This window comes from Leptonotus elevatus, chromosome 9, assembly GCF_054856555.1.
Source record: "Leptonotus elevatus isolate MCC_2025b chromosome 9, RoL_Lele_1.0, whole genome shotgun sequence".
In the NCBI taxonomy this organism is placed as follows: domain Eukaryota; kingdom Metazoa; phylum Chordata; class Actinopteri; order Syngnathiformes; family Syngnathidae; genus Leptonotus; species Leptonotus elevatus.
In genome coordinates, this window is record NC_141247.1 from 19,641,656 (window position 1) to 19,668,867 (window position 27,212).

At 40.8% G+C, this 27,212-nt stretch overlaps 1 protein-coding gene across 4 annotated transcripts in view; it reads right to left on the bottom strand.

Annotated features, from left to right (window-relative positions):
• LOC147168693 (glutamate receptor 3-like) overlaps window positions 1-14,255 on the bottom strand; it is a 98,443-nt gene extending 84,188 nt beyond the window's left edge. For 2 of the 4 annotated variants that reach the window (XR_015095945.1, XM_086084613.1), the window contains exons 1-2: window positions 14,008-14,255; window positions 13,555-13,713 (exon numbers count right to left, since the gene is read on the bottom strand). Coding sequence is in view for 3 of the 4 variants with exons in the window: in XM_086084613.1 (XP_085940739.1) it covers window positions 13,555-13,713; window positions 14,008-14,086 (238 nt within the window). In the remaining variant the exon portion in view is untranslated. The remainder of the gene's footprint in view (window positions 1-13,554; window positions 13,714-14,007) is intronic. The other 2 variants (XM_086084611.1, XM_086084610.1) reach the window with 2 other exon arrangements.
• Between the last annotated feature and the right edge of the window lie 12,957 nt (window positions 14,256-27,212).

The window sequence follows — 27,212 nt, forward strand, 5'->3', positions numbered from 1 at the left end:
CACCACCACAACAGCCACATCGCATTAAAAGCCTTTCCTCCATTCACACACACCAAAACCAACATTTACTCTCCATATTGACTCATTAGCTCTGTTTGGACGATCTGATCATGGATCTTATGAGCAAATATTCACAGATTTATTGTGCGAATGTTTAGACAGTCAAGCATTCACTTCGTTATGTTATTACATCCATCCATCCATTTGCGACACCGCTTATACCGTTCAGGGTCAAACGCAAGCTGGAGTGTATCCCAGCTGACTTTGGACAACGACATTAGTCGGGTTTCCATCCAATTGTTTCGAATTTTTTAAGCACATTTACCGACAATGCGCAAAACGGACATGCGACTTATGCCCGTTTCCATCTGTTCTTCTTTTGCAAATATTGAGAGGGGACTCCACCGCTGTAGGTGGTGGTATAAACCATAGAGATGAGATCCACCAGTAATTTAAAAGAAGAAGAAAAACAGGGAGCGACTGCGCCGTGCGATGACGTCGTATGAGTTTGCTTTTGTAATTCTTGATTAACCTCTAAGCGTAAAAACGTTTTTTGCGTCAAGCGGTATTTTAGCTAATGCTAGCAACCGTCTTGGTCACCTCCATTCTTGAATGTAGTGATAGGTTTACATTTACGTGGCTTAATCGACTACGTTCAAAATAAGCCATTGTGTGTCTCTTGTACGAGGGGGAAATTCCTCTTCGACCTTCATCTACCCACCGTCGCAGTAATTGAATTTGTTTCATCCTCTGTTGCGTCCCCCATTTTCTCCCTGCTGTCAGCGGCAAAAAAAAATCTCTAAAAAGTGCCATCCAAATCCTGCTCGCTTAACAAAGTTCAGTGAGTTATCGGTTTACCACGGTCTCAAGCGTACGAGATTACATCTATTAGAGTTGCTGCCATGTCATCAGTTTAAGTGTCCAACCACATTGTACAATATCTAGCCATTTCTGCTCTTTGGGGGGGGGGGGGGGGGGGGTCAGGTTGGTTCATTTTGTAGAGAACTGCAATTTCTCACTCATTTGATAAATTTCTTCACAGCAGTCATGCAGACGCGGTGAAAGCATTGCATTCATTGTGGCTCAGTGAACGATCAGAAGTCCATGGACGCACATTATGCTTCGAGTGACATGTTTCTCTTGCCCGCAGAAGGTTTTAATGTTGCGGTGTCAACAGCACTTTATTCCGACACGCCCTCCACTCATCAACCGTAGTAATTATCTGTAAACGCACCCCTGTCTCCAGAGGTGCTGCTCAACATGATGACTCTGATTAGATAAATTGTCTTTAATATTAAGGACGGAGTATATCCACGTTTTTTTTTTTCTCCATCTCTTGATCACTGCAAGGAATATGCTAATGCATGTTTCTACCTCCTCTCCTTTAGTTGCATGCTCGAATGCCCATCCACTAGTTTCACAAGGTTATGATGCTTCAGTGGCCCGGCGACTATGAACTGTCACAAGCAATCAGTTCTGATGGAGCCCTCGTTTCTGCACAGACATGCAGCTTTGGCAGCGTTCTGCTAGCTACCGTCTCTTTTGGTACACGCCAGAAACGTGAAGCCGGAAGCAAACGTGATCCAATATTTACTAAGAGAGAGTGCATTCTTGATGTTTTATATTCAGCACAACGCTGACCGGTGTCCTTTCCATTCTTGACGATCCTCGGCTCAATACTTATCTGCTACCACACACGTGCAGAGGAAGTAATAAACAAATGATAACACAGTCCGAGTGGACTGAGGAGATTAATTATTTATCTTTTCATAATAATAACCAAAACAGAGAATCTTTCATAAGCTGCTTGACCTTGGTTGGTACGTTGACATGTGCAGAAGAAGTGAAACAGTTTCTCTTTTGGACCCTGTGAAGTCAAACCAATGAAACCACTTTAGATGAGGCCGATTCCACTGGAGGCAAAGGATTACTGTGTGTAATGTGAATAGCCAAGGCTAGCAGACTATGATTGCGGGGATGGAGCTGTGATGTTTTTTTGTTGGATTGATCAAGACACAAGAGCAGAAAGAAAAAAAAGCTAACTGCAGCATCAACCGTCTTTAGAAGTCGTTTCTTAACTGCGCCATCCCTGCTTTTTCTACTACAGGTATGAGGCTAAATGGCATCCTGGAATGGAAAATAATCTGTCACAAACAATATGTCCTATTCTCCTTGAGAGCGTTTGCTCAATGAAAGAATAAAAATCAGAAAGACGATTGGCTGCGCAGACAAATCCCTTATTCCCTGATGCACCTGAGATGAATAGTTTGAAGTGGCAGCAAAGTCCCCTCCCCCCTGTTGATTTGATTTCAAATGTGCATCTCCCACACGAATGTTCTTATCATGCTTTTTCTTTTTATGATTACAAAAAAAAATAATGTTAAAGCACATAAGATTCAGCACATATCCGCTTATGGTCCCTCATAGTGTTTATCGCTGGTCAGCCAGGTCCTCCTCTTCATTACAAAGCAGCGCTGATATCATCTTCAATAATGGAGCCCAGACTTGTACTGTTGTTGTTGACTTACAGTTCATAAAGCAGCCTATTATTTGAGGGGCGGAAAAAAAAAAGGTCTCGATCTATTCATGTGCAGGCCATAAAGCTAACATATGGGTCGGTGTACTGCACAATACGTCATCTATGTATCACAAACCTAAAATCAGAATTTGTGGTCTGGTGCCACATAACATATTCAAACGAGTACATTTGCATTTGAAAGCTACCGTATCTTTCGAACTATAACTCGGCTTGTCCTGACGACTTATTCTCAGGTACGACTTGTGGATATTAAAGCTCGAACTGGCTCCCTACGCTCCAAAACCGTGTAGTCTGTTTTGGCGGTTGGTGAATACTTTCGGTGTATCGCCGTCAGTGGCCAGAAGGTGGCGGTAATGCACCAAAAAGCAGAAGAAGAAGAAAACGAAGACAAAGTATAGGAAGAAGAAGAAGTAGAAGAAGAAAACGAAGACAAAGAAGAGGAAGAAGAAAAAAAGAAGCAGTAGTAGAGGAAGAAGACGAAGAAGTCATGCATCACCGCTGGTAGTCAGAAGGGAGCGGTGATGCACCAAAACTATTTGCCAACCACCAAACAAAAGTAGAAGAAATGGAAGTAGAAGAAGAAGCAGAAATGGCAAAGAATGTGTGACGTATTGCTAGTTTAGCATGCGACTTCCTTACGCCACAACTGCGAAAGGCACAATCACCGAACAGATATTCTAACTTTGGCCACGATGCGATGTGGGATAATAGTTCATAAAAGCCATTTTAAACTAAAAAGAAAAGGTTTTCCGTGGTTAGAAGTGGAACTTGTTTTCTGCCGTCAATTTGTTAACACGTTAAGGAAACAAGGATTTTAGGTGCGAGTCCGAGCTCCACTGTCCTTGTCAGTTTTTGTAAAATAAATGTACCACAAAAATGTGACTTACACTCTGAAGCGACTTTTATGTCGTTTTTTTTCCTACTTTTTTTTTGGACTGGTACGACTTGCGACTCGGGAGCCACAAAATACGATACTTATTTTACTATGGTACACAAGGACCCCATGTTGACTGTAGGCTCTGTGAAGTAATTTGAAGTCGTAGCATGATGATATCATCAGTGTCCTGACAGTCCATCCATAATCATTTTACCGTAATCCCTCTTCTGCCTCCCACTTTATCACATCTGGCCTACAAAATTGAGCAGGTTGATAAAGGAAATCAATAGGAAATCCAAAGACCTCAACAACCCCCCACTCTGAGCACAAGCCACTAAAGAGTTACGAGTCAGGACAGGGGAGATTATTAAAGCTATCATTGTAAATACTGTATATGATATTAGCAGTGGTTTAAAGGTTCCTTAACTTACAGCACCTACATGGTTCCAACATGGCCTCTCGCCCAGTGTTTGTGGAGGATATGTGGAGATCTAAAGCAAACAACATTGAGCGAGGAAAGCTGCTGTGTTACCAAACAGCGTCTGCCAGAGTGACTGAGTCCAAGACAAACAGCACTCAGACAGAAACTCTTCTCCTCAGGTTGACTTGAAAAGGCTCTTTTGATATTTTCATTAAAAATGCATTTTGTAGAACTTGCCTTTCGGTCTTTTTTTACATCTTGCTTTCCTGAATCTCATTAGTCCGCCTTAAAAAAAAAATGAAAGAAATGTATATGTGAAAATACATTGTATAACATGAAAATTAGGTCAAAAGAATGTTCCAATTGGATATTTAGGTTTTGGCACTCTCCCAGCATTCGTGTTGTATGAAAGAGCTTTTTAACCCCATGTGGCCAAAGGTAACAGTGCAAGTGATGTAACCACCCAAGCAAGACTGCGCTGATGCGAGCCTCTTAGCATTAGCAGCTGTCGGTCGACTCTGCTCTCATTCTTGTAGAAGAACTGTAACACGCAACTGGATTCAACACATTGTCCTTTCTGCGGGCGTCGCCTCGTCTTAGGTTTGAACGGTTTTGTCAATATCCTCACAGGGACCTTGCCCTTCGCACCTCATTCGCTACAGCGCCAGTCATCCGATGGCCAGCAACTTCACAAGGCCCCTGAGAGCACCCGGCCATCAAACCGTCATATTACAGATGAGAAGTTCACCTTTGATTTGACTGCACTGTCACGGACGGCGCTCCATTCAAAAGCGCATTGCCACGCGTCATTACGGACGTCGTCGTCTTACAAAGCCATGATTTAAGAGGACTTTGGAGTTTTGGTTTGCGATTCAGTTCAGCTTATGTTGAAATGTCAAATCAAAATGTGTACATATATATATATATATATATATATATATATATATATATATATATATATATATATATATATATATATATATATATATATTTCATAATACAATATCTATGGTATTCACGGGGGTATGCATCTCCAATAAAAGACGATTCGATACGTATATCAGTTCGCGGGTATAAAGAAATTAGCACACATATAAATACTCCAAATGGGTCATTTCCTACAAAGATATTTCCCGCCAATAAAAGAGGATTCAATACGTATCGATATATTTTTTAGCCGAACGATTCGGTTTAATTTTATGCATGTAAACATGCATGATTATAAAAGTTTGCTGTCCCTCATATTTGTGCCTCGCTTGTGGAAGCGAAACTGCTTGCAATCTAATTTATATGTTTGTTTTTTTGTACCTTTCATGATGAAAACCACCTTTGTTGGTTAGAAAGTGGCTTTGTCTGAACTGTTTATGTGCAGGTGTGTGCGGGTGACAAATGGTGTGCCAGCTCAACTGGGATGATGAAGGGGCTGCGTAGCTTAAAAAGTTTGGCAGAGGCTGCTATCCACTATAGGCTCTTCACAATAACTTGCAGTGAAAGCAAAATGCTGCAATAGTGGTGACCCTTTGAGAGGATCTTAAGTTCACTTGCTATATCACAGCCAACTTAGTCAAGATAAATGAAAGATTTATCATCCTTCAGCCGACGGGGGTATTTATGAAACTCCACATTACACAATAGCTTTAGTCCACATAAAAAGGCGTCGCATGTCAAAGCAGCAAATAAGTGGAGTGCGTAGTAGAATGGATTTATTCTCAAGATCAGTCAAGGCAAAGACTGCAGGGACAGCAGTGCTTTATTTTGTCTTTTACAGAAAGCAGTTCAGTTTATGTCACCAAATAAAATATATGCCAAGAAACACGTTTAACATCTCGTGGTTCATAGTTTCATACTAATTGACTCAGACTTATCCTCTCTATTTATAGATAGGTTAAGAAACAGACACTCATTGGCCACACCATATGCACAATGCGGTGCACTGCATCAAGCACCTTCTCCGGACGAATAACGTTACTGTTTGACTGCACCAACATGCTTAACAAGTTGTGTCTGCGTACAACTGCCTTTGCGCATGTTTTTCCAAACGCACACTTGCATATGCACACGCCTGCATGTGTGTCCATAAACAAACCTCCATCTGTGCCTCCACAGCTGAACCGGGAAGGCTGGGTTTCCCGCTCGCTCCTCAGTATTTCACATTTTCCTTCTGGAGTCGTCATCTCCGTCCACACACAGCGCAAAGACATCTAACCCCCTACCGCACCACCCTTTCTTTCCCCCCAGCTTCCCCTGCCATGCTTCTTTGGTCACACCTTTCAAATTGAGTTACAGCCTGCAGAGAAAAGTGTGGCACTACAACAAGCACATGAGAGGCTTGTGTTGACCGCAGCGTGTCTCCGACAGGCCACGCACTGGAAGAAAAAACACGTCTCCCTGTCACTTTGTTAACCATCTATTTACACTGCAACAAAAACAGCTCCAAACAGTTTGAAAAAATGTGGAATGATTCGGGTCTCTTCATCCACGCTTCACAAGATTCACCTCTTACTGTGGGAGACGTACTGCACGAGCAACAATTTGTCGTCATTTGACCTTAAAGCTTGAAAATCATTGTTTTTATTTGCGGCCGTTAAAGCTGCCCTATGTACCAATTTGCCCCAAACTATATTTACAATAGCCTTTTTAGTTGACCAATCATGACTCAAACATTTTTTAATTAACAAATTAATACCTTAGCTGTTCACAATGGTTACTCCTGCAAGCCTCTCTGGCTAATAGTTTTCAGACTGGAATCGGGTTCGAATTTCCCGCTCTCTCTCTGCGAATGTGGTGTCATGTGCGAATTGTGTACTTGAGAAGGGAGTGTGGAGTTTCATCGTTTGGCCATAGGTGGCAGTAGCGATTCGAAACTAAATGTTGTGCATTGGGCAGCTTTAAATCTTTCCGAATGTATTCAAAAAAATCCATTTGACACATCGCATCTACTCGCTTACATAGACTGCCATGTTTAGGTCTTTTCATATTCGCGAGAATGTGGAAAAAAACCATAGATAGTTAGTTAATATTCAGCAAAGACACTGTCGCTGTTTTTGGTGGAATACTGGCTGACTTGCAACGGCTGTATTCGCATTGCGTTCAATTTCGTATCTGTTTTATTGCCATCATACCGTATGCCATCCCGAAATCATGTTCTATCATGAATTTAATATGCTAAAAATGAATATGTGATTAAAATTGTATAATACAGCGCCAGCTGGCAGGCGCTAGCGGCTAGTGGCTAGCAGATAGTCGAGTGGCCTCGATCCCCTGTCTGGATTTTTCATTGTTTTGGACTATGACATATTTTTGGGGCAAAAGTACAATTAGTAACCCATTCGAGTTGATTCGGGACTCGCGGCTTAAATGGTAAATGAATAGCGAACGCAGATTTTGGGTGCGAGTCCGGGAAAAAAAATCAATCAACCCATATTTTAATTTGTGAGGGACACTGCTAACACTCATTTGAGTGTTTTCTCACTACAGGTTTGCGGCTGATGACAATTTGGCCAAACATTTCCTCACATTGGCTAAACATACTGTTTTATTATTATTCCACGAACGCATCATTAATCAGTACTGCGTTCTGCGAGAGCTGGCACATACAATGTATTCTTGCCTTAAAAAAAAATCTGGGTTTTAGTTCCTCCTTATGGGTGTGTTCATTGTCAGGAAGAAAGATGAATACATGCAAGCCACTGAATATTCATTAATCTAATAATGCATTGTGGTATTAGCCATCACATTACAAAGCTGAAAACTGCTGCAGGAAAACTGTTCTTCCTGACTCTTAATGTTTTTTTTTGTTTTTGTTTTTCATCAGTGGCTCTCCAAACTTTTGGATCCCGACACTAGACCCAAGATAAAAAAAAAATTCATCTTGAGGATATTTCTCACTTATCATCACCATAGATCATCCTGTACACACACATTGTGCAACCAACACAACATCCGAGCTGAATGCAGCAAAAGTAATAAATAATTCCGAGGCGCATTGCTTGTACCAATACTGCGGTATGAACGTCTCCGGGCTGTGTTAACCACATTCCTCTCTTTGTTTACAATGAGGCATTGCGCTGCTTTTCTCACATCTTTCAATACAGTCGCTTGTGCGTTCGAGCCTGTTTCATCTAAAGTAACTAAAATGCTGAACATGGTTCAATATTGCACCAGGAAAAAAAAAAAAAAGAAGACATTTACTACATTTGCTCAATGGAGAAAGAATGGCTGCGGACCATTAGGGAAATAACAAAATGAGGAAAATGAAGATGAGCTTCAAAAGCAAAACACTGCAGAATGCGCCTTTGAGAAAAAACAAGGCGAGTAATCGAGTAAAAAGCGTGTCAAGGAAAGGTGCAGGAGGGCTCACTGTTCTTTCCGCCTCAGGTGGAAGAGAGGAAGAGAATGAGTAAACAGGAGAGGAAAGGATGGCGGGGTCATTAAGTTGGCTAGCCGTGACCATCAGGAACATTAACGCTGTCCGCTCTGCTTTCTTCAAACTGCTCCCCTTTCGCTTTGAACTCCTCTTTTCTTCTCTCCGAGCGACCCTGACTCCCAGCTTCCGCCGCTATTATAGAACCTGCGCTGGTAATTACACATTTCCCAATTTCTGAAGTCGCTTCAAAGCGATGAGTCTTTCCACCAAAGCAAACTGCAAAGCTTCGCTACAAAGCCGAGCCTTGAGGATAACGGCCGCCACACGTTTGTTTGCTGCCGGTCACTAATTCAATTAATATCAAGTCGGCTGAAAAGCCGACTTGAAAGAAAATTGTCCTGACACTCCGCCTTTATTATACATGTGAATTCTAATATTTTCTCTCTGAGTTTAATTTGACTCACTGTAAGCGTGTCTCTATTATGTTGGGTTTAAAGGGTGTTATAGTTTTTTTTTCCTTTTTTTATCGATTGAGCGGTAACGCCTGCCTCAAAATGGATTAACTCCCCAAATCCACATAAACGCTTCTTTCCTAACGTCTTTGATTGGATTGCCACCTCATGAAAATTAAATGTACTATGCTGTGTTGCTCATAAAAGGTTTGAGTCACGCGCAGGGAGCTATTGATGACAGAGGAAGTTTGAACATCCGCGTAAATAACTGTGACAGCTTGCACAACAAACGCTGACAAATGTAAAAACTCAACGGCGCGGCAGCTCTTCCGTCAGCCTCCGAGGCCTGCGAGTCTGCAGATGTATCTCATTTAATGACCTGATTTATTTCATTGTTCTTTCATTGTCTTGGAGAAGATAATCTGAGGTGCGTCGGAATGTTGCTCGCTTAGCTTGTCGCGGCTATCACACATTTGGCAATTTCGTTCGGAAACAAAACTGTTTCTTGTGTGCTTGGATGTGTATGACGGTGTATTGGGGCCACGTATATATATATATATATATATATATATATATATATATATATATATATATATATATATATATATATATATATTATTTATTTATTTTCCAGGGGGGTAATATTCAGAGAAAAAAACTTGCAAATTTGACACTTTATAAAGTGACAAATTTGCAAGAAAATTTTTCAAAAACTTACGAAAAATACACATAGAGTACAACTCGGATGTTTGGGCCAATACTTTTTGATCGGGTTTTCAAAAAAGGAGATAGTAATTGCTTTAGCAGAGATGAACCATAAGCATTCGCTCTTTGAAGAGTTGGGTACGGCCAGCGACAAAGACGCCTCGCTTTGCGAAGGTCCACGCGCCAAGGATCAAGCATTTAAGTTAATGTTTTAAAATGTATACAGTATTTACTGGTACATTTATGCTTCCACAGTTATTATTTACACATTCATACATTTTGGCACTTTTTTTTGTCCAAGGTAGCTAAGTTGATGTGTCAAATCTGCTGCTCTCTGTCATTCACTTGCATTTACCTAAAGTATGTTCTGATTGGTTAGTGTTAGTCAGCTGATAGGGGATCAGGCAGTGTTGTCGCTCTAGCTGCCGTGTATGACGAGTAAAGTTTAAATTAAGAATGAATCCGTCTCTGTCCTGTCTTTTCATTTTATAAACAGTGCCCCAATAGCCACCAACGAATCCTCACAGTAGACTATAGCTACGCTATGTGTATTTGTTGTAAATTTCTGAGTTTTTTTCTCGCAAATTTGCCATTTTATAAAGTGGCAAATTTGCACTTTTTGGGGGGGGGGGGGGGGGGCAGTATTCAGCCAGCCACCCCCAATCTGGAAAACAAAAAACGTATATGTGGCCCAAATACGCCGTCGTAGGATGTGATTATTTTTTCACACTGATCTATTCTGCCAAGGGACAAGTTCCATGATTGTAAATCTTTTAAATATATTCTAAATATTTCTGATCGCTGAGTTTGGCCAAGCTTCGGATACCACGATTATGACGACAAACAGCACGATAGCCAATTAGGAAGTGACCTGACGCTTGTGTTGTTGCTGGACACAAATAGCACAACAACTGAGTTTGTGTAACATGTCTCGCAAGTCATGATTCACCACAATAAAAATGTCAAGGAGAAGGTTTTGATTTGTAGCATCGTTATGAAATAAGCTAACGGTTAGCCAAGCTTTTTCTATTTCTTCTTCATTTCTACTCTTTTGTTCTGTTTGTATTTTACCGTGTGGCACCGTTCTGCCCCTAACAGACCAGTTTTGACAAACAATGGTCCGTGGAAATATCATGTGTGATGCGTTGTGTTGGCCATCTTGAATACATCACGCTCTATACATATGCTAATGTGTTGTCATCATGGGTGAGGTTTCTCAAATGTTATGGTAAACTATTTTATCTCGCGCTCCTCACATTGAGCAGTATAGATCAAGAAAAAGACACTTCCTAAGGTACAGTTTTCTTTGTTCTGTAAGATTAGATTAGTTGCTTTTTACTACTTTTACTTTTAACAGAAAGCACCATTTTTATATTTCTGTTGTGTACAAGCAGAAACATGAAATGTCATTTGCATGCCAAGCTAGTCGTTGCTTGGTAGTTGGCCATCTCCAAAGAAAGACACAAGATGATGTTAGATTTGTTGTATTAGTAACGCTATATTGACCATAAATAACTGTATTGCCAAACAGTGATATCTGGTCCAACTGTTAACATTTTTATTATATCATGTTTGAGTTTGTATGTCTGTTAGCAGGCTACTTCCTGGTTCATGGAGAATGAAGAACAAAACACTTTGAGATTTGCAATTGTCGTGTAAAATGAACGGCCGAAATGAAACGATACTTTAAAAATGGCACTGTAAAAGGTACAGTTTTGCTGGTTGCACAAGTGGCACATTTTACTGGAAATTTGATCAAAAATCATTATCTTGAGCAACACAAGCACAACAACAGCATAGAGGTTCCCCATGATGACACTGATGACCCATGATGGTCCTGTTTTCACAAACTACCATAATTGACTAAAAGAGTGCAAATATTTTTAGTTGAAACTTGCAAATAGCTTGTAAGCTCTTTTACAGTTACGCAGACTTGAAGGAACTTCAAACATAGCAGATAAATGCTAATCCTAAAATCCCCTAAATAATCAAGTGATATTTGATAGTCACTCATCCTATTTTCCGCATCTTTGACGGATACGGGCCTTTAAAAGTAGTTGTGTCAGACTTGACAGTGGTGGTGCGTGTGAAGTTTAAGACCGTCCTGAGACAGTTCTCTTGATGGAAAAGCGTCAACATGGCAGCAAGAAAGACGAAACGGGGCCACGGCTCCCACAGGAGCCCCCTTCCCCTCGCCAAAGCTCAGCCTGCCCGTGAATTTAATTAGATTCCGATATCAAGCCTGTTCCCTCCTATGCTTCCATTCCTCTTCAACGTGCGTGAAATTGCATGGTACTATCTAATATTTATTCATACTCATTTGCTTATTGTTTCTTACGAAGCCTTCGTTTGGGTCCTTGCAGCTCGGCTGCTTCCGATATGATGCTCTACTTCATCTCCCCCACCGCCCAGGCCCACCTCCTCTGCAGATCAACTCGTTTGCTGGTCGGGGTGGGGAGCTATGGATTTTTTTTCTTACCCCCCCACCTCCCCACCTTTTGCCCAATGACAGCACGGTGAGGTGCTATGAGGGCTGGGTGCTAATGAGCTGACTCTGCAATGCCGGAGAGATGCTCTGTAACACAGGGGGGAGTGAGACGATGGAGCGGGCGGAGACTCAGAGGGGCCATTATGACCATGCAGCACGGGGGTTAGAGGGATGAAGGCGTTTTGGCTCCGGAAGGCAGCCCCATTCACTTGGCTCATCTTTTCAAATGGCATCCCCAAATGTCACTCTGAACTCCATTCCTTCCTCGTTTATCCGCTCGGTGTCTGCTAATTGCGATTCAAAAGGGGGAGCTTATTTGTCGGCTCTGCACCATACTGTATATGACCAATAAAAGAGCCTATAAAAACGCTTAGAGCAAGGCAATGCACGTCATTCTCGACTGTTTATATGCTACTTATATTAACCCTTTCTAAATCAATTATATGATCAGATACGACCAACATACAAACTCTATAAATGCTTGCCACGATGATTCTTGTGTGTTGCCAGTGGAACTTGCTCAGCATGCGAGTCAAATTTTCGCCACGTTTGCATGCAGGCAATATTCGGGTTACATTGAGGTTTCTGAAATATTAAGGACGTTTACATGCGTTACTCCCGCATATATATTCCGATCTAAATGCCGATTTGCAAATAGACGCCATTTCCGCAATTAACTTTCTACGGTCAGTAGAATTCATTGGCCATGTATGAATATGCACACTATTCCTTATATGGTGCACTATTGAGTGATCACGCCATTTTGTAGGGGTCTCAAAATGCCCCCCCCCCCCCCCCCAATGTAGTGAACATGAAATTACCCACAATTGCACTTGGAAAAGTAGTGAATAACGATGGTCACGCAACAGGTAAATATAGACCACAATGCATTGCGAGCAGGCCACAAAATGACACAAGCAAGCGACACGTCCGCATCGAAACTACTCTAACCAGGGAAATTATTAATTGGAAATACATTCAACAGAGAAAATAAAATAGTTTTAAAAAATTATTCACAATAAATAGGCAGAGATCTTATTGTGCCGGTGTGTCATGACGTGATATACGACAAGCAGCAAGTAGTTAGCTTTAGCTAGCTGTCCAAATCGCCAAAACAGAAGGAGGCACGACTATATGGGCTACCATATAGAGCGGGACTATAGAGTGAATGTGGGTGGACATCCGGACACAATTATATTCATGTCAATCATCACAATAATAATTTAGTCAGTTTCCTCCTCGCTTCAAAAGTGTACTTCTGTCCTGCATCCCCATGTTCCGCCATTTTGTTTAGCTACGCTTGTGTATTTCTTATATATACGTAAATATGTGTGTATATTTGCACACAGACTTGAAAATAACTTGAAAACACAGCAGAGAAATCAATGTATTCAAGTTTGGCTCGTTTTGCGAGTGGCAATGTATTCAAGTTTGGCTCGTTTTGCGAGTGGCAATGTAAAATGGCCGCCGCGAATACAAGTACAGATTCCTTGCGAAGGGAGCAGGCGCCGGAACACAAAGTTACAAAGTTTTTAAAAACACGAATAAGAACACATTCAGGGTTTTGCGCGTGTTTACGTGACATTTCAATTATTGACTGCATGTAAACGTATGCCACCGTCACATCACAAAACACGCATCATAATGCTTTTAACTGCGTGCATCTTGCTGAGTGTGCAAGTCATGAGTAAGTAGCGTGTACTCACACGCGTGGGTGACCGAGAAGCTGTTGGAGGACTCCAGGTTGTCCACGTTGTAGTTGAGGTGGAAAGGCTTCTCGGTTGTGTTTTGGTTAGTGTTGTAGAGTTGCACCGCGAACCTGAAGGCGCTGTGCTCCTGCACGGTGGAGCGCATGAAGAGACCCCCTGCGAGTGGCAACAACGCGATCACACCGCGCGCAGTCACTTTCAGCTTTTTATTAGTCGTACAATATCGTGCGTGTCATTCATTATAGCGTGATCCTAGTTGCCCTTTTCATCTTGGGGTTAATTCAACTCGCTCCATCCACGTTTGGTTTTTAATCCAAACAAACAATTCACAATAGACTAGAAGACTGCAGCATTTATTTTTTATTTATTTTTTAACACTTAACTTATTCACATCTCTTACCGCTAACGTCCGGTTCTGCGCAAAAAAAAATCCCGGCGCAAATCACTTACCGATATTAATCTGATTAGGAAATCCCGCGGATGATGTGCTGAAGAACCACAGGAGCAACAGCACTAAGCTTCGTGCCATTTTCGCCACCTACGACCTCACTGTTCAACTCCTTGGAAAGAAGCTCGGCAAAATGCATATGTTTCGGGAAGCTGGCGGTGGGAATCCAGTGGACGGATGATGGTCGCTCACAGTGCACCAATAAGGCTCATTGAGGTGCGCTAGAGAGGAAGCGCGACGGGGGGGAGAGAGAGAGGAAGAGAGAGAGAGAGAGAGGGGGGGGGGAGGAGGAGAGGGAGTATGGAGGAGATCTGATTGGACCAATGTTGGTCAAACTTGATGTGACATTAAATTAAAAGGCAGCAACCTGCTACTTCACGACAGCCTGGAATAACCCCCGCACTTGCCTGCATTCGACGACCAATCAATAGGAAGCACTGCAATCTCGGGTGGCCAATAGCTGCCTGCATGCCTGCGTGACCATTCCAGCTGCATGCTGCAGTAGCGGGGTTAGTTACTTATTTATTTATTTATTTCCACTGAAAGTGATGCTACATAGTTTGCATCATTTAGTGTCCAGTATAGTGTGGCATTTTTATTATATCAAATCAATGGTGGGGGCACCATCTGCTTCGGCGGGTGAAATCCATCCAATCCATTCATTTTCGATGGTGCTTCACCTCATTAGGGTCGCGGGCGAGATGGAGCATATCCCAGCTGACTTTGGGAGAGAGGCAGTGTACATTCTGGGCTGGTCGTTAGTGTGCCGTAGGGCATTAAAACCACAGCCAAGAAAAATTACTGCACTTCCTATGATATTGTTTAAAAATCCAAATGTTGAGTTGTTGCATATCTATGAATTTTGAGCAGACCAAATGTTGCATATTTCAGTTGAAGATTGGAGAAAGCTGGTCCCCATTCTGTGTAATGGGTTGTAAGTAAATGTAATATAACATTCTTAGAAAATTGTGGTGGAGGATACTCAGCACACTTTGGACATGGGGAGCGGGGTTCAAATCCCAGTCAAGTTTGGCGGCAACATCCAGTTGGGTCTTTTGGCAAAACCCTTAACACTAGATTTCTAATAAGAGCATCCGTTGTGAAAACTGTGCCGAACATATTATGCAAGTAACTACGACAACCCCTAATAGTGACAATGTGCTTCTTCTTCTTAGAAAATGTTCATAATACAATACTAAAAATAATCCAGCATTGACTCAGCCGTTTGGGTTCATTTGAGCCCAACAGTTATAAGTGCAGTCTATAAAACACTTTGACTGTAAGCCATGATAAAATAACTTAAAGAAAGGTAAAAATAGAAATTTACCTCACAGATGCTGGACCGAACTCCATTTAAAAAAAAAAAATCACTTTTAATATTACCCGGTCACTCTCTGTTGCTAAACAGAAATCAATTCTGTCCCTAACAAAAATTAAATGGTGTGTGCCGGTCCGAACCTTGAGGCGTTTTGAATGGATAACTATAGGCTGGCACCTGAACAGATATCCAACATGTACAGAAAATCAGTCCAAAACTTACTAATGTAGTATAGTAACACAAAAAAATTTTTTTTTTTTTAAAAGGAATCCAAAAGAAATGGAAGATATTAAGCCCCCCCCCCCCCCCCCCACCCAAGAAACACACAAAGCCACACAACCCAATCTATGAAACTGGATTGAAAAACAAACAAAAAACAACTGTGACGAACAAGAAACACATCAGCTCACTCTTACAGCTGTGCAAAATTGATGAGGCGGAATTTTTCCAAAACAGCTACGCTTGTCTGCCTCAGGTTCACTGATGAGGCAAGAGAGGCTACCATTTCAAAACTCAATGTTTTTAACAATTAGCTCTGCCTCCATTCATAGGGGACGACAATAAAAGGACACATGCATAGTAACTGCTAGCCACAGTAAATTCTGTAGAGTAATTTTCACTCTAAACAGAATCTGTTTGGTCCCACTCTATACAGAGGAAAAATGTACACTTGGAAGAGCGTAAAATATTCAGAGTAAATTGTACTCAAAGTACTTTTAGTGTGTATGAAATAATTTGCCTATCCCATAAAAATAAAAAAAACATTAAGGATTGTTCACTCAAAAATTCTTAGTAAACTTTGCAAGGAGAACAAAAAAACAGCAAAAAGTTACACAAGTTTTGAGCAACAACGAACTCACGACCTTCAGCTTGGGAGACTGCCACTCTACCACCTGAGCTATGCCACTCCCACTGCCTGCTTATATCCAAAAGGAGACCAAAAACATTGGCGTTAACGACGATACCACATGACACGAGCGATATACAAAACACACAGTAGGAGCTGCATGGTCAGAGTGTAAGTAAGTTGAAGTTGTGGGTTTGTTCCTCAACCCTTGAGGGACTTTTTTTTTTAACTCTCTTCCAAGTGTACATTTTACTCCGTTTAGAGTGGGACCAAATAGACTCTGTTTAGAGTAAAATTAACTCTACAGAATTTACTGTGTAGCGTGCACGCCATTCCAACTGGACAATTTGCAGTCACCTTTAGTTGGTGCCAACAGTTATTAGGGGAAATTGTACAGATAATCCTTAAATATGTCAGTGCAACATACAAAACGATCAGTCAAGTACGCATGTGGATTGATCCGGTGATCATAAGAAGACATTTTCTTTTGCAAAAGGGGTCAAAGTTGACGTCGTCTCCCCCAATTCACGTGTTCCCCGGGGAAGAATCAGCGATCACATCACATCGATTCCTCGGCTCTCCGCGGATTCCGTACCAGACTGACAGGAATGTCACATTTGTGACCCCCGCGGTCTTAAATCATTATGACCCGTGTCGAAGCGTTGGCACGTTGGTTTGTCTCCACTCTGACGTCGCCTCACAATGCGCAGCAGCGCCTTGACGCCTCAGTGTTTGTGGTTTTCCATTACAAAAAAAAAACACACTCACTTTAAAGTCTCATTTCAGTCAAGCGCAGCAGAAATGAATGGCTTATTTCAGTGCACGCTGGTTCTCCGTGCGAGCCGGCTAATAGTGAAGCATTTCAAACAAAACGGTTAAGGAATTAGACCTATTAGGGGGTCTGAGTAATTGAGATAAGACACAGATGTAACCGAGATTTGAAAACGGGTGATTGTTCAACATTCTCAGCAATTAGGAAATCCCGGCCATGCTGCATTATCGTCTCAACTCCACCTCTGTGCGCAAATCCTATTTGGACCTGAGCGTTAAAACCATAGATGCGATCTCCTTGAAAGCAGGAGATGGAAGAAGCGAGTTGACTGTTTAAAATAAAAAGTCTCATATGAGGTAAAAAAAAAAAAAAAAAAAAAAAAGGGTAGGCATTGCGGGTTCAATCCCTGGCTCCAGTACCATTGCAGCTCCATAAAACCCATTTGGCAGTATGCAGCGTTGGTGGCTCCTACTGGTTGGGCAGAGCGCGTGTATGAATTGGAGGTGCGTACTGGTGAGTCAGTGCTCACAGATCATCATGAATGCGGGGTGGGCGCGAGCACGTGGCTGCGTCGAGCTAAACCATAAAGACAAATAATCATCATCATCGTTACCGTCATCACATTAGTGTAGTCTGAATCATGGGGGTAGCATATGCCATCTGACTTAAGGTGAGGGGAGGAATACACCCGTAAAAGATCATTTGACAAGAATAAAGCAGGTTTAGTGCAATCCTGCTATTCAATGATTTGTCAACAACAGCAGGTGTTTGGGGAAATGCAGCAGTCTGTTGCAGATTACTTGGGAGCTTTTAAAACGGAGAGGCTGCAACACATTGTGGCCATATGTCTTCAATCAGCAATGATGACTCCAATATAGCAGGACTCATTTTAGGGGATCATTCCAGCTTTTCCATTTTAGGCGAATCATCGCAGTTTGGGGCGAATAAGAGGAATGAATGGACAGCTATGCGAATGCAGCGGAACGTCTAAGATCCAACAGTCGGTAGTCGGACTGTGGTTGTTGACCTTGGATTGTCGAGAGAAAGAAAGAATCTATTCCAGCGCATAATCATCATCGTCATCATAACACTTTTAACTCATTCAAAACCAAAAACGTATAAATACGTTTTGAATACTTTGCCCTGCACTCCCAAAAATGTATTTATACGTTTTTATGTTGTTTTTTTTATGCTAGAGCATACAAATACAGCTTCAGACATGAAGAGGTCGCTTAAAGCATTGGTAGTTATTACAAAAAAAATACGTCCAACAGGTGGCAGCAGAGTATAAGAGATCGACTCGGGCTATGTTGCAAAAAGCTCTTTGGCCTAGTGTTTTCAACAGGTTTGTGAATAATGGTGAAACTTTGCAATATCTATCTTTTGGTAGGTTCCATGTTTTTAGAGCAATCGAACAGAATTTTCCTTGCAAAATCACTCAAAATCCAGTAAAACCGCCGGGAGCAAAGGGGGTTACTTCAGTGAAAATGGTTGGGAGTGAATGAAGAGGAACATGAAGCAGGGAGCATTAACAATGGTGATGTAACAGGTTCGGAGGGACCATCCATGGCCTTAAGAGAATTTCCTAATGTCGGCAATGAGAATAAGTCCTGGCAAATGCACCTTTTTCCGGTGTTAAAAAATTCAATGTCAAATTTGAAAAAAATTACAGACGGGTGTATAGTCGTCCAGTTTAATCCGGGACGGCCTCTGTTTTGATGGAAAGATGGAAGATAGCATATAGCATTTAGCTAAAGCAATAACAACCAATCGGTAACCAGACTGGCTAGCAGTTAAATTTATTATAAATAGTTCCAGGTGAGAATTATTCTATATGTAATTTCCAGTGAAATTGTAGTGTCCCGGTTTTAATTAAAAAAAAACTGGTCACCCTAAAGAAAAGTCTTTTTTTCTTTTCAGTTATTGGTGACGAGTAATTGCGACACAAATGGTGCCAGCCAAACACCAACTTGTGTCGGGCTGGCAGTTTCCGCCAAAGATCCTCTCGCATTCCGCCGCTTAATCCATGCAGCACAGTGCTGCTCCAGCGCATATTACCCTAACCAATCTCAACTTTGATAACAAGTGACAACCCCGGACTCTTACTGCCTTCAATGTGAGTCCATTACTTCACTTTACAGTAATATACGGTGTATTTTCTTCTTTTCGTACATGCTTTTTCTTTTAAGACCCGTTGTTGGAGCAGGTCCTGCTTTTGGTATAAATGTTGCAAAAAAAAAAAAAAAAAAGTCGAAACCTGCTCGCTTACTTAAGAAAAGTCTTGTGAGGTACATTGAGGTCACCCGCAACATCACGCAATGGCGATGGTTGAACTACGAAGATTTGTGTAACTTTAAAGGCAATTTTCTGAATTCGATGACCAACTTCAGATTTGAAATGTGACATGTCCTCTCAAATTTGTTAATCACAAACCCTCATGCCAGACTCTGCGCACTTTCTCTCGTGGATGAAATAATTTTCCCTTTTCTGCTCTCAAGAGGTTGTAATAATTATATATATATATATCCATTCCATTCCATCCATTTTCTCTACCGCTTGTCCTCACAAGGGTCGCGGATATATATATATATATAAATATATATATATATATATACATACATTAGGGGTGTGAATTGCCTAGTACCTGGCGATTCAATTCGTATCACGATTCATAGGTCACGATTCGATTCGCTATCGATTAATCCCGGTGTGAATCTATAAATTGATTATTGCGATTTTTTTTTCTTTTTACTCAAATTAAGAAAATACTAATCAGTAAACTTGTACATGTACACTGTAAGATTTGTATGAAAATGTATTTATTTATGTGAAAATTCAGGCTTGTAACTGAGCCACTGCATTTAACGTTTCATGTTTGAACAGCACTGAAATTAAATGTTAAGGCTTAATGTTCCATTAATATAACATTCTTTCATGCTTAATGTGTGAATCCTAACCCTAAGTAAGACGTTTTGTTGAATATTCCCATAAAAAATGTATGTTTAAAAATCGATTCGGCCGCATATCGAATCGATTCGAGAATTGCGCGCTGTAATATCGCCACATCTATTTTTTCTAACACCCCAAATATATATATATATATATATATATATATATATATATATATATACATACATATATTCCAAGTTGAAATCGTTTGATATAAAAAAAAAAAACGATGTTTCGGTTTTTGGTACACCCCTAATTAAGATAGTTCATAAGAGATTCCTTATTCTGTCAGCGCATTCTTTTATGAAAATATCTGTAGGACGACATTGGTCTGTGAAATCAGAAAGTCTCTTACCATTTTCAAATGTGCAACGTTGCACACAAATTCTCCAGTGGCGTAAAACATGTTAAAAAAAAAATCGTCTGAGAAGAAACTAAAGGCGCAACATAATGTCAAAACGGACTAACACGGTTCGAGGAATGACATCACTACAGACAGCAATTTCACAATCTCATATACTGTATATGTGCGGGACAAAAGCATCGCTCCACAGCAAACAGTGTTTGACCGGCGTGTGACGGAGGCCATGTTATCAGCTGCACAGGCTGACACACTTCACTGTCATTGCCTCTGGCTTTGCACCGTCACAAACATGGGACCGCAGCAGTCAGTGCAGCGTGGCATGAAGACATCTTTACCACATGAGCTTTGTGCTACATAAAGGAGGACGCCTTGTGCAACCATGACTGGCATTACTGTACCACACGGTGTATCATAATCATTTCTTCAGTATTAGAGTATTAGAAGATAAGGACATGGATTTTTTAAAATCTTTATATTTGTTCCTAATAAAGCTATAAAAAAAACAAAAACAAGGTTGACCAGTCAATAGCTGCCATTCAGAATGCTGCAGCTTGGATTCTGACCAGACAAAAGAGATCAGAACATTTGACTCCAGTCCTTAAGACTTCACATATTGGCTTCAAGTCAGCTGTAGAATTGACTTTAAAATTCAGCGTCTGGACTATAAATAACCGAATGCTTAGGGTCCTGAATACATTAACTCATTTACTCCCAGCCATTTTCACTGAAGCAACCCCCTTCGCTCCCTGCGGTTTTACTGGATTTTGACTGATTTTGCAAAGCCCGCAGACTATTCTGTTCTATTGCTATAATAACATACCAAAAGATTAGAGTATTTTCTTTCATCAGGAAAAAAAAGTATATTTGTATCTGTTTCCGCTTTGCAGCAATTAGCATTAGAATATAGCTAAGTTCCACTGCGCTTGTTGCAACATAGCCCTGGCTGACCTCTTATACTCTGCTGCCACCCTGCTGGCCGTTTTTTGTAATAACTATCATTGCTTTAAGCGACCTCATCAGGTCAGAGGCTGCATCAAATAATTCTGTATGCACTAGCATTAAAAAAAAAAAACATATAAATATGTTTTTGGGACCATGGCAATATTTAAAATATACGTTTTTGGGAGCGAATGAGTTAAAAAAAAAGTTGATTGAATATAGGGTTGTTGTCATCACCCCTCCCTCCTTTTCTTCCTCATGTTTTCTTTTTTGCCATCTCAGAAACTCGGGGCGCTATTCAGCAAACATCTGATTCCGATCTGTTGGTGCATTTTCGATGATATTTGCCATGTGACACCTTGTAGTTCAATTGGCTACAATTGTTTACCTGTATATACAGTCTCGTGGCATGCATCTCACTATAATCTAATCTATTCATTCATATTCACGGGTATCCTATTCCATGCCGTGACGCATATCAAGACTGGGCCACGTGGGAGAAAAAAAAAATGGAATTAGGTCACATGATTTGAAACACGAAGTGTAAGCCTTAGTCAGTCTGGATCAGAAAATTAGAGTTGCCGGGATTTTAATGGTCGTATTAGTCGACTCGGCAGTCACAACAGTCGTCTGATATCGGCCCCGTTCCCATTGGTCCTATTGTATCATTTCCATAATAGGAGAAAGGAGTTTCTCATTGCCTGCATGCTTAATTGGGAGGGAAAACCAACCGGTTGCTACAGATAATGGGAAAGGCAATCCTTTTAAATAATTGCCAGTGTTGACTGTGTCGCATTACCGGCACTCCCATGATAGATGTTCCAGCTATTATGAGCTGTTACGACAACGGCGCTAAAGCAAAAGGGAGATCAATCTTAAATATAATGATATATAGGCATGCAAACACCCGCATTTAAGGTTATTTCCCCCCCACTGCTACATTTTTTCTTTTTGTAGCAGCAAACCCAAGGTGCATCAAAGGTACATAAATTGCAGCGACGAATGGAGACAACAGCCCTTTTGGTAGATTGAGGAAAATATAAATATTTATCACACATTCCACATTTAGTGCACGGCATTATCCTAATTGTATCTCCTTTGATTTCCCAAATACCGGCTGCATGAGAGCACCGTCCAAGGTCAGGTATTACACCATGATAAATGTTAAACATCCTCCAGATACGTTGCGACTACGCTTCTTAGTAATGCACTCCGCATCCCGGCAGTTAGAATGAAACATTCAGTAGCCGGGAGGATGAATGTTGCATGTCATTAATAGATCAAAGAATCGGGAGGTCAGGAGATTTCAGATTTGGTATGGCGTCTCCGTTTACGTGTGTTGCTGTTTGTTTGACTCGATGTAAAGTCATTTTACATTTAACCAAGAAATATCCCGTAAGATTAAAAACAACGGGGTTTTTTTCAAGGGAGTCTTGGCCAAAAGGCAACGACAAAAAATAAAATAAAAATACTGTACAGTTACATATTGAACATATTGGTCTCAAAAGATATATCTCCATGAAAAAAAATCGCAGCGACAATCTTTACATTAAAAGAAAAATGGTGTCAAACCCTTTTACAAATAAAAAAAACTGTGTTGTTTTCTGTCAATTACTACTTTCAATACCGCCGTGATCGTAGTTTTCTTTTTTCTAAAGCCAGATTGTTGCACTGATAAAATGTCATTTGAGTACAAAAAAAAATCCTTTATTTGCTCACGAAGAAGAATTTTCCTAAACCTGAAATTGAATAACTAAACTCACAGTAGCCTAACTAATTAGTCCTCACTTGGTATATTTACTGTATATAATGCAAATGACACTGTAATGTGCTGGAAAACTACAAGAATCCATGAGCTTAGGGAATCTTACGCTGTCAATCAATACAAAATTGGATTTGCAACATAATGTGAAGTCAGCTATTTCTGCGCATTCATTCCACAGATAAAACCGTAATCAAGCTAATGTGGTCGTCTCAGCAGAATAGTTGGAGCTGTGCAAGCTGGAGGGAAAAAAGAAAGGGGAAAAAAAAAGACGTGCTTTGAGTGAGTCTGCCGCTTTGTCGTCCATGATACTGACAAGACATCTTGTCCGTACAGGAATGAGAGTGAAGCGCTGCAGAAGCAACCTCTTGGAATATGACATTTAATGTACATATTGATACCCATTTGCATATTCCCACGTAGTGTGCTGTCAGCAACAACGGTGGGTGGCAGAGGACGGCTAAGAGGAGTCGCTTTTTTGTTCAGCTCCACATACTAATAGAGCAGAAATGATATTAGGGCGTCTGCAAGGCCACTGCCGACCTGTAAAACGTTACTTTCAGCCTTCGCAGCAATCTGCATGTCTGTCTTGGCCAAAGTGTGAGTCATATAGCACATGATGTGGAAATAAAAGGAGGAACATAAACCAAATGAGCGCCACTGTTAAAAGTGGCAATGTGTAAGAAGGACTTACCGGCTTCAAAAGTTCGGCCAGGGTATTTGAAGTGGTGCGGACGGTTTTCCCAAAACTTTGTTGACGTCGAGGGTGGCCGGTTGGTTTTGGGGGAAGGGTTGTGTGGACGGTCTATTACCCCCCCCCCCCCCCCCAAAAAACCCAACACAACATGACAAGTGGCTGCCATCTTGGTGGATTTTTATTAATTTTTTCAATAAAAACATGTAATGAGCTTCTCAAATGCATCTTAAATAAGTAAAATAGGTATAAGTAAATCAATTAACTCTTATTTGAATGTGTGTTTTGACCAGATTTCTATAGGCAATTCATACGTTATCTCAAAACTTTTTTTTTTCCGAACACAGAAAACTATTTTCTCTAGAACGCATCATCCCATTTTTCCAAATTCTTGATGCGTGGTACTCAGGTTTGAAGGTTCCAACTTGACTCAGCAATTTTGTCAAGTTGCTACCAAAATTATGATAGTTTTAAATTTTTATTATAATTAGTTTGATTTAAATTTTTTTACTTATGTTTTTTTTTTTATTACATTTTGATTAGTTTATAGAACCTGCTCTATAAACTAATCAATTTGTTTGTTTATTTTTTCATAAATACTTTTTTTTTTTAGTTTAGTTTTTGTTAGTTTTAGTTAGAGGTAGACCGATATGTTTTTTTCAGGTTCGATACTAATACCGATAAATAGTAGTCACGGACGCCGATAATCGATATTTTGAACCAATATCCATTTTCACTAAAAGGGAAAATATTGGCATCAAAATTGAAAAAGTACAAACTCCAGCTCTAAATCTAGCAAAAGGTTCTGGGATCTCCCAGTGGCAGTAGCATGTTTTCAAAAGTTACATACAATCTTAAACAATTATTTTCTAAAGTAAATAAAGTATTCAAAAATTTCAAATATATCAGAATAATTTAATTTGTACTTATGTTAGTTTAAATTTCAAATAAAAACAGAAGGTGCAGAGAGTTCCCAGGGTAAGCAGCATCTCTAAAAAAGTTCCCTGAAGTTAACACTTTTAAAAAAAGGGAGCCTATCCCAGCCGGCTTTGGGCAGTAGGCGGGGTACACCCTGAACTGGTAGCCAGCCAATCGCAGTTCTTTAAACACCATTTTTAATAATCGGTGCAAAATCAATGCCGCTAGCATGTACAGTAATTCAACTTCCTATAGTTGACATAGTGTGATGTATTTTATTCCGATTTATTTGCAATACATTTGAAGACATGATTATTCAACAATCCATTCCACATAATGCACCACATTTGCAATGATTAATCAAAGGATTAAATGATAATTCATCGACTCGTTTGGCCATCTCTTGTCAACACAGCACACAAAAGCAGTTCCGAGCCAGTAGTCATGTTTCCCTTTCTTAAGTGAATGGCATACGGCTTGTCTCCCTGCATACAAGGTGTGAATTATATATTAAGTCAGACTGCAGATGCGCGGCAGTGCATTATTTACTGATGGCAGCAGAAGAAACACAGATGCTCTTGAATGTTCAGTGCACTCCTGGCAGCTGTACAGGTTGTTCAAGAAGACTTCTATTCGCGTCAGCAGAAGTTCACCGAGATGAAACATGATGTGTGATGTTTAACGGACGTTGTACCAGATGCCCTCTTGCTGGGAAAATGGTTAGTTTCAGTGTTCATTCACGCAGAAAATGTTTTATAATGCTTTTGTTAAAAAATATTTCAATAAGTAAGAATTATAGCGCGCTTTAACATCTGGTGCTCAGCCGATTTGGAGAAATTAAGCCACGCCCACCTCGACTGCTCGGCCAATGCAGTTTGGCTTTTGTTACCATGACAACAAGGACCAGAGCTTGTGGGTTAAGACACGACAAGCGGCTACAAGTGGAAGCAGAGCCCAGAGATTGAAAAAGAAGAAAAATTGTGCCCAAAAGACGATAAAAGGATTTTCATTCATGGAGTCAGCACTTCATACACGCGCCGCGACAATGAGGCACTCTAAAATGTCCACTTTCTGGCTGCTAAATCGGATTAGCATTCCTTCCTCCTTACTCTTTGGGCCTTCTACATGACGTGCATGCACTCACAGCAGACAATGATGCACTCTAAATCAGCCACGGCAATAGACTATCTGAATATAAGTTGCATATTTGGGGTGTAGGGCATAACTAGCTAAATGGTAAATGGTACTTCATTTATATAGCGCTTTTCCACCTTACAAGTCCCTACTGGTGATGCAGCATCAGGAGCAACAAGGGGGTTCAGTATCTTGCTCAAGGATACTTCAACGTGGTCACAATGGCATGAGATCGAACCCGCAACCTCTGGATTGGGAGTTGACCAACATACCACTGAGTCACGCCGCCCCAAAGCTAGCTAACTACTAAGTTAAGTGCTTATGCAAACAAACCCGAAAATGAGGAAAGTGCAACTGATTCAAGGTTTGAACCATGATGAGAAGAAAAAAATTGGAAAACTAAAATGTTGAAACCGTCTTAAACTGTTCAGCAATCAGTCATTAAAACCCATCAACGCCTTTTTGTTACTTCGACTGATGCCGTCCTGGCACGAAAGAAGTTAGCAAACTAGCTAGCTAGCTAGCTGTTACGACAGAACATGGATGGATTTAGAACTCTACCAAAAGCAAAATGAATACATAAATAAAAACACCCTGGGTTCTGCCATTGGCCAGTGTACGGCGAGGAATCCTGAGGGTCAAAGTTATTTTAAACTAAAAATAGGCTGGCGCGGCTGTGTTAGCATCGGTGTACACTAAAAAAAAAGTGCATATGAGGCCTGGTAAAGTGTTTTTATTTTTATTAGAATATAGCTAAGTTTCATCATTATTCACAAACCTGTTGAAAACACTGGGGAAAAAGAGCTTGTTACAACATGGCCCTGGCTGATCTCTTACACTCTGCTGCCACCTACTGGCCATTTTTTTAAATAATTACCATTGCATTAAGCAACCTCTTCATGTCAGAATATGTAGCCTTCTGTATGTTCTAGCATAAAAAAGTAAAAACTCCATAAAAACATATAAATACGTTTTTGGGAGTGCAGGACAAAGTTTTAAAATCATATTTATACGGGTTTTTTTGGGTTTGAATGAGTTAATAGCAACATTAGTCTCGTCTCAAGTTGGATCTCATTACCTTGCGCAACTGTCCCTAATTTTGTGACCTGTGACTGTATACGACAAGTCGTGCGGCTCGGCTTGTATTTTCAACATTTCCCACGACAAGCTGCACTTTTTAGACAATCCTCACATCGTTTTTCCCGAACACCACATTCCTCTTTAGAATCATTAAATTTTCACACTTTTTCTCCTTTCTTTTAGAGGTTAAGTGTACTAGATGTGTCATCCGCGTGATGGAACTGGCTCTGACAGAAGCGGTTTATTGCGCAGTCTGCCTTCCCCACTGCATGGCATGCACACGTATGTCCTTGCACAAGCACCCTCGCGCATTTCCATTTATTTGCTGAAGCGGTGGCATTTGGGGCAATAAAAGGGCTCATTTATTGGACATGAAAGCAGATTATTAGTAAAGACAGCCGGAGTGGGGACAACAAAGGCAGAGGAAATC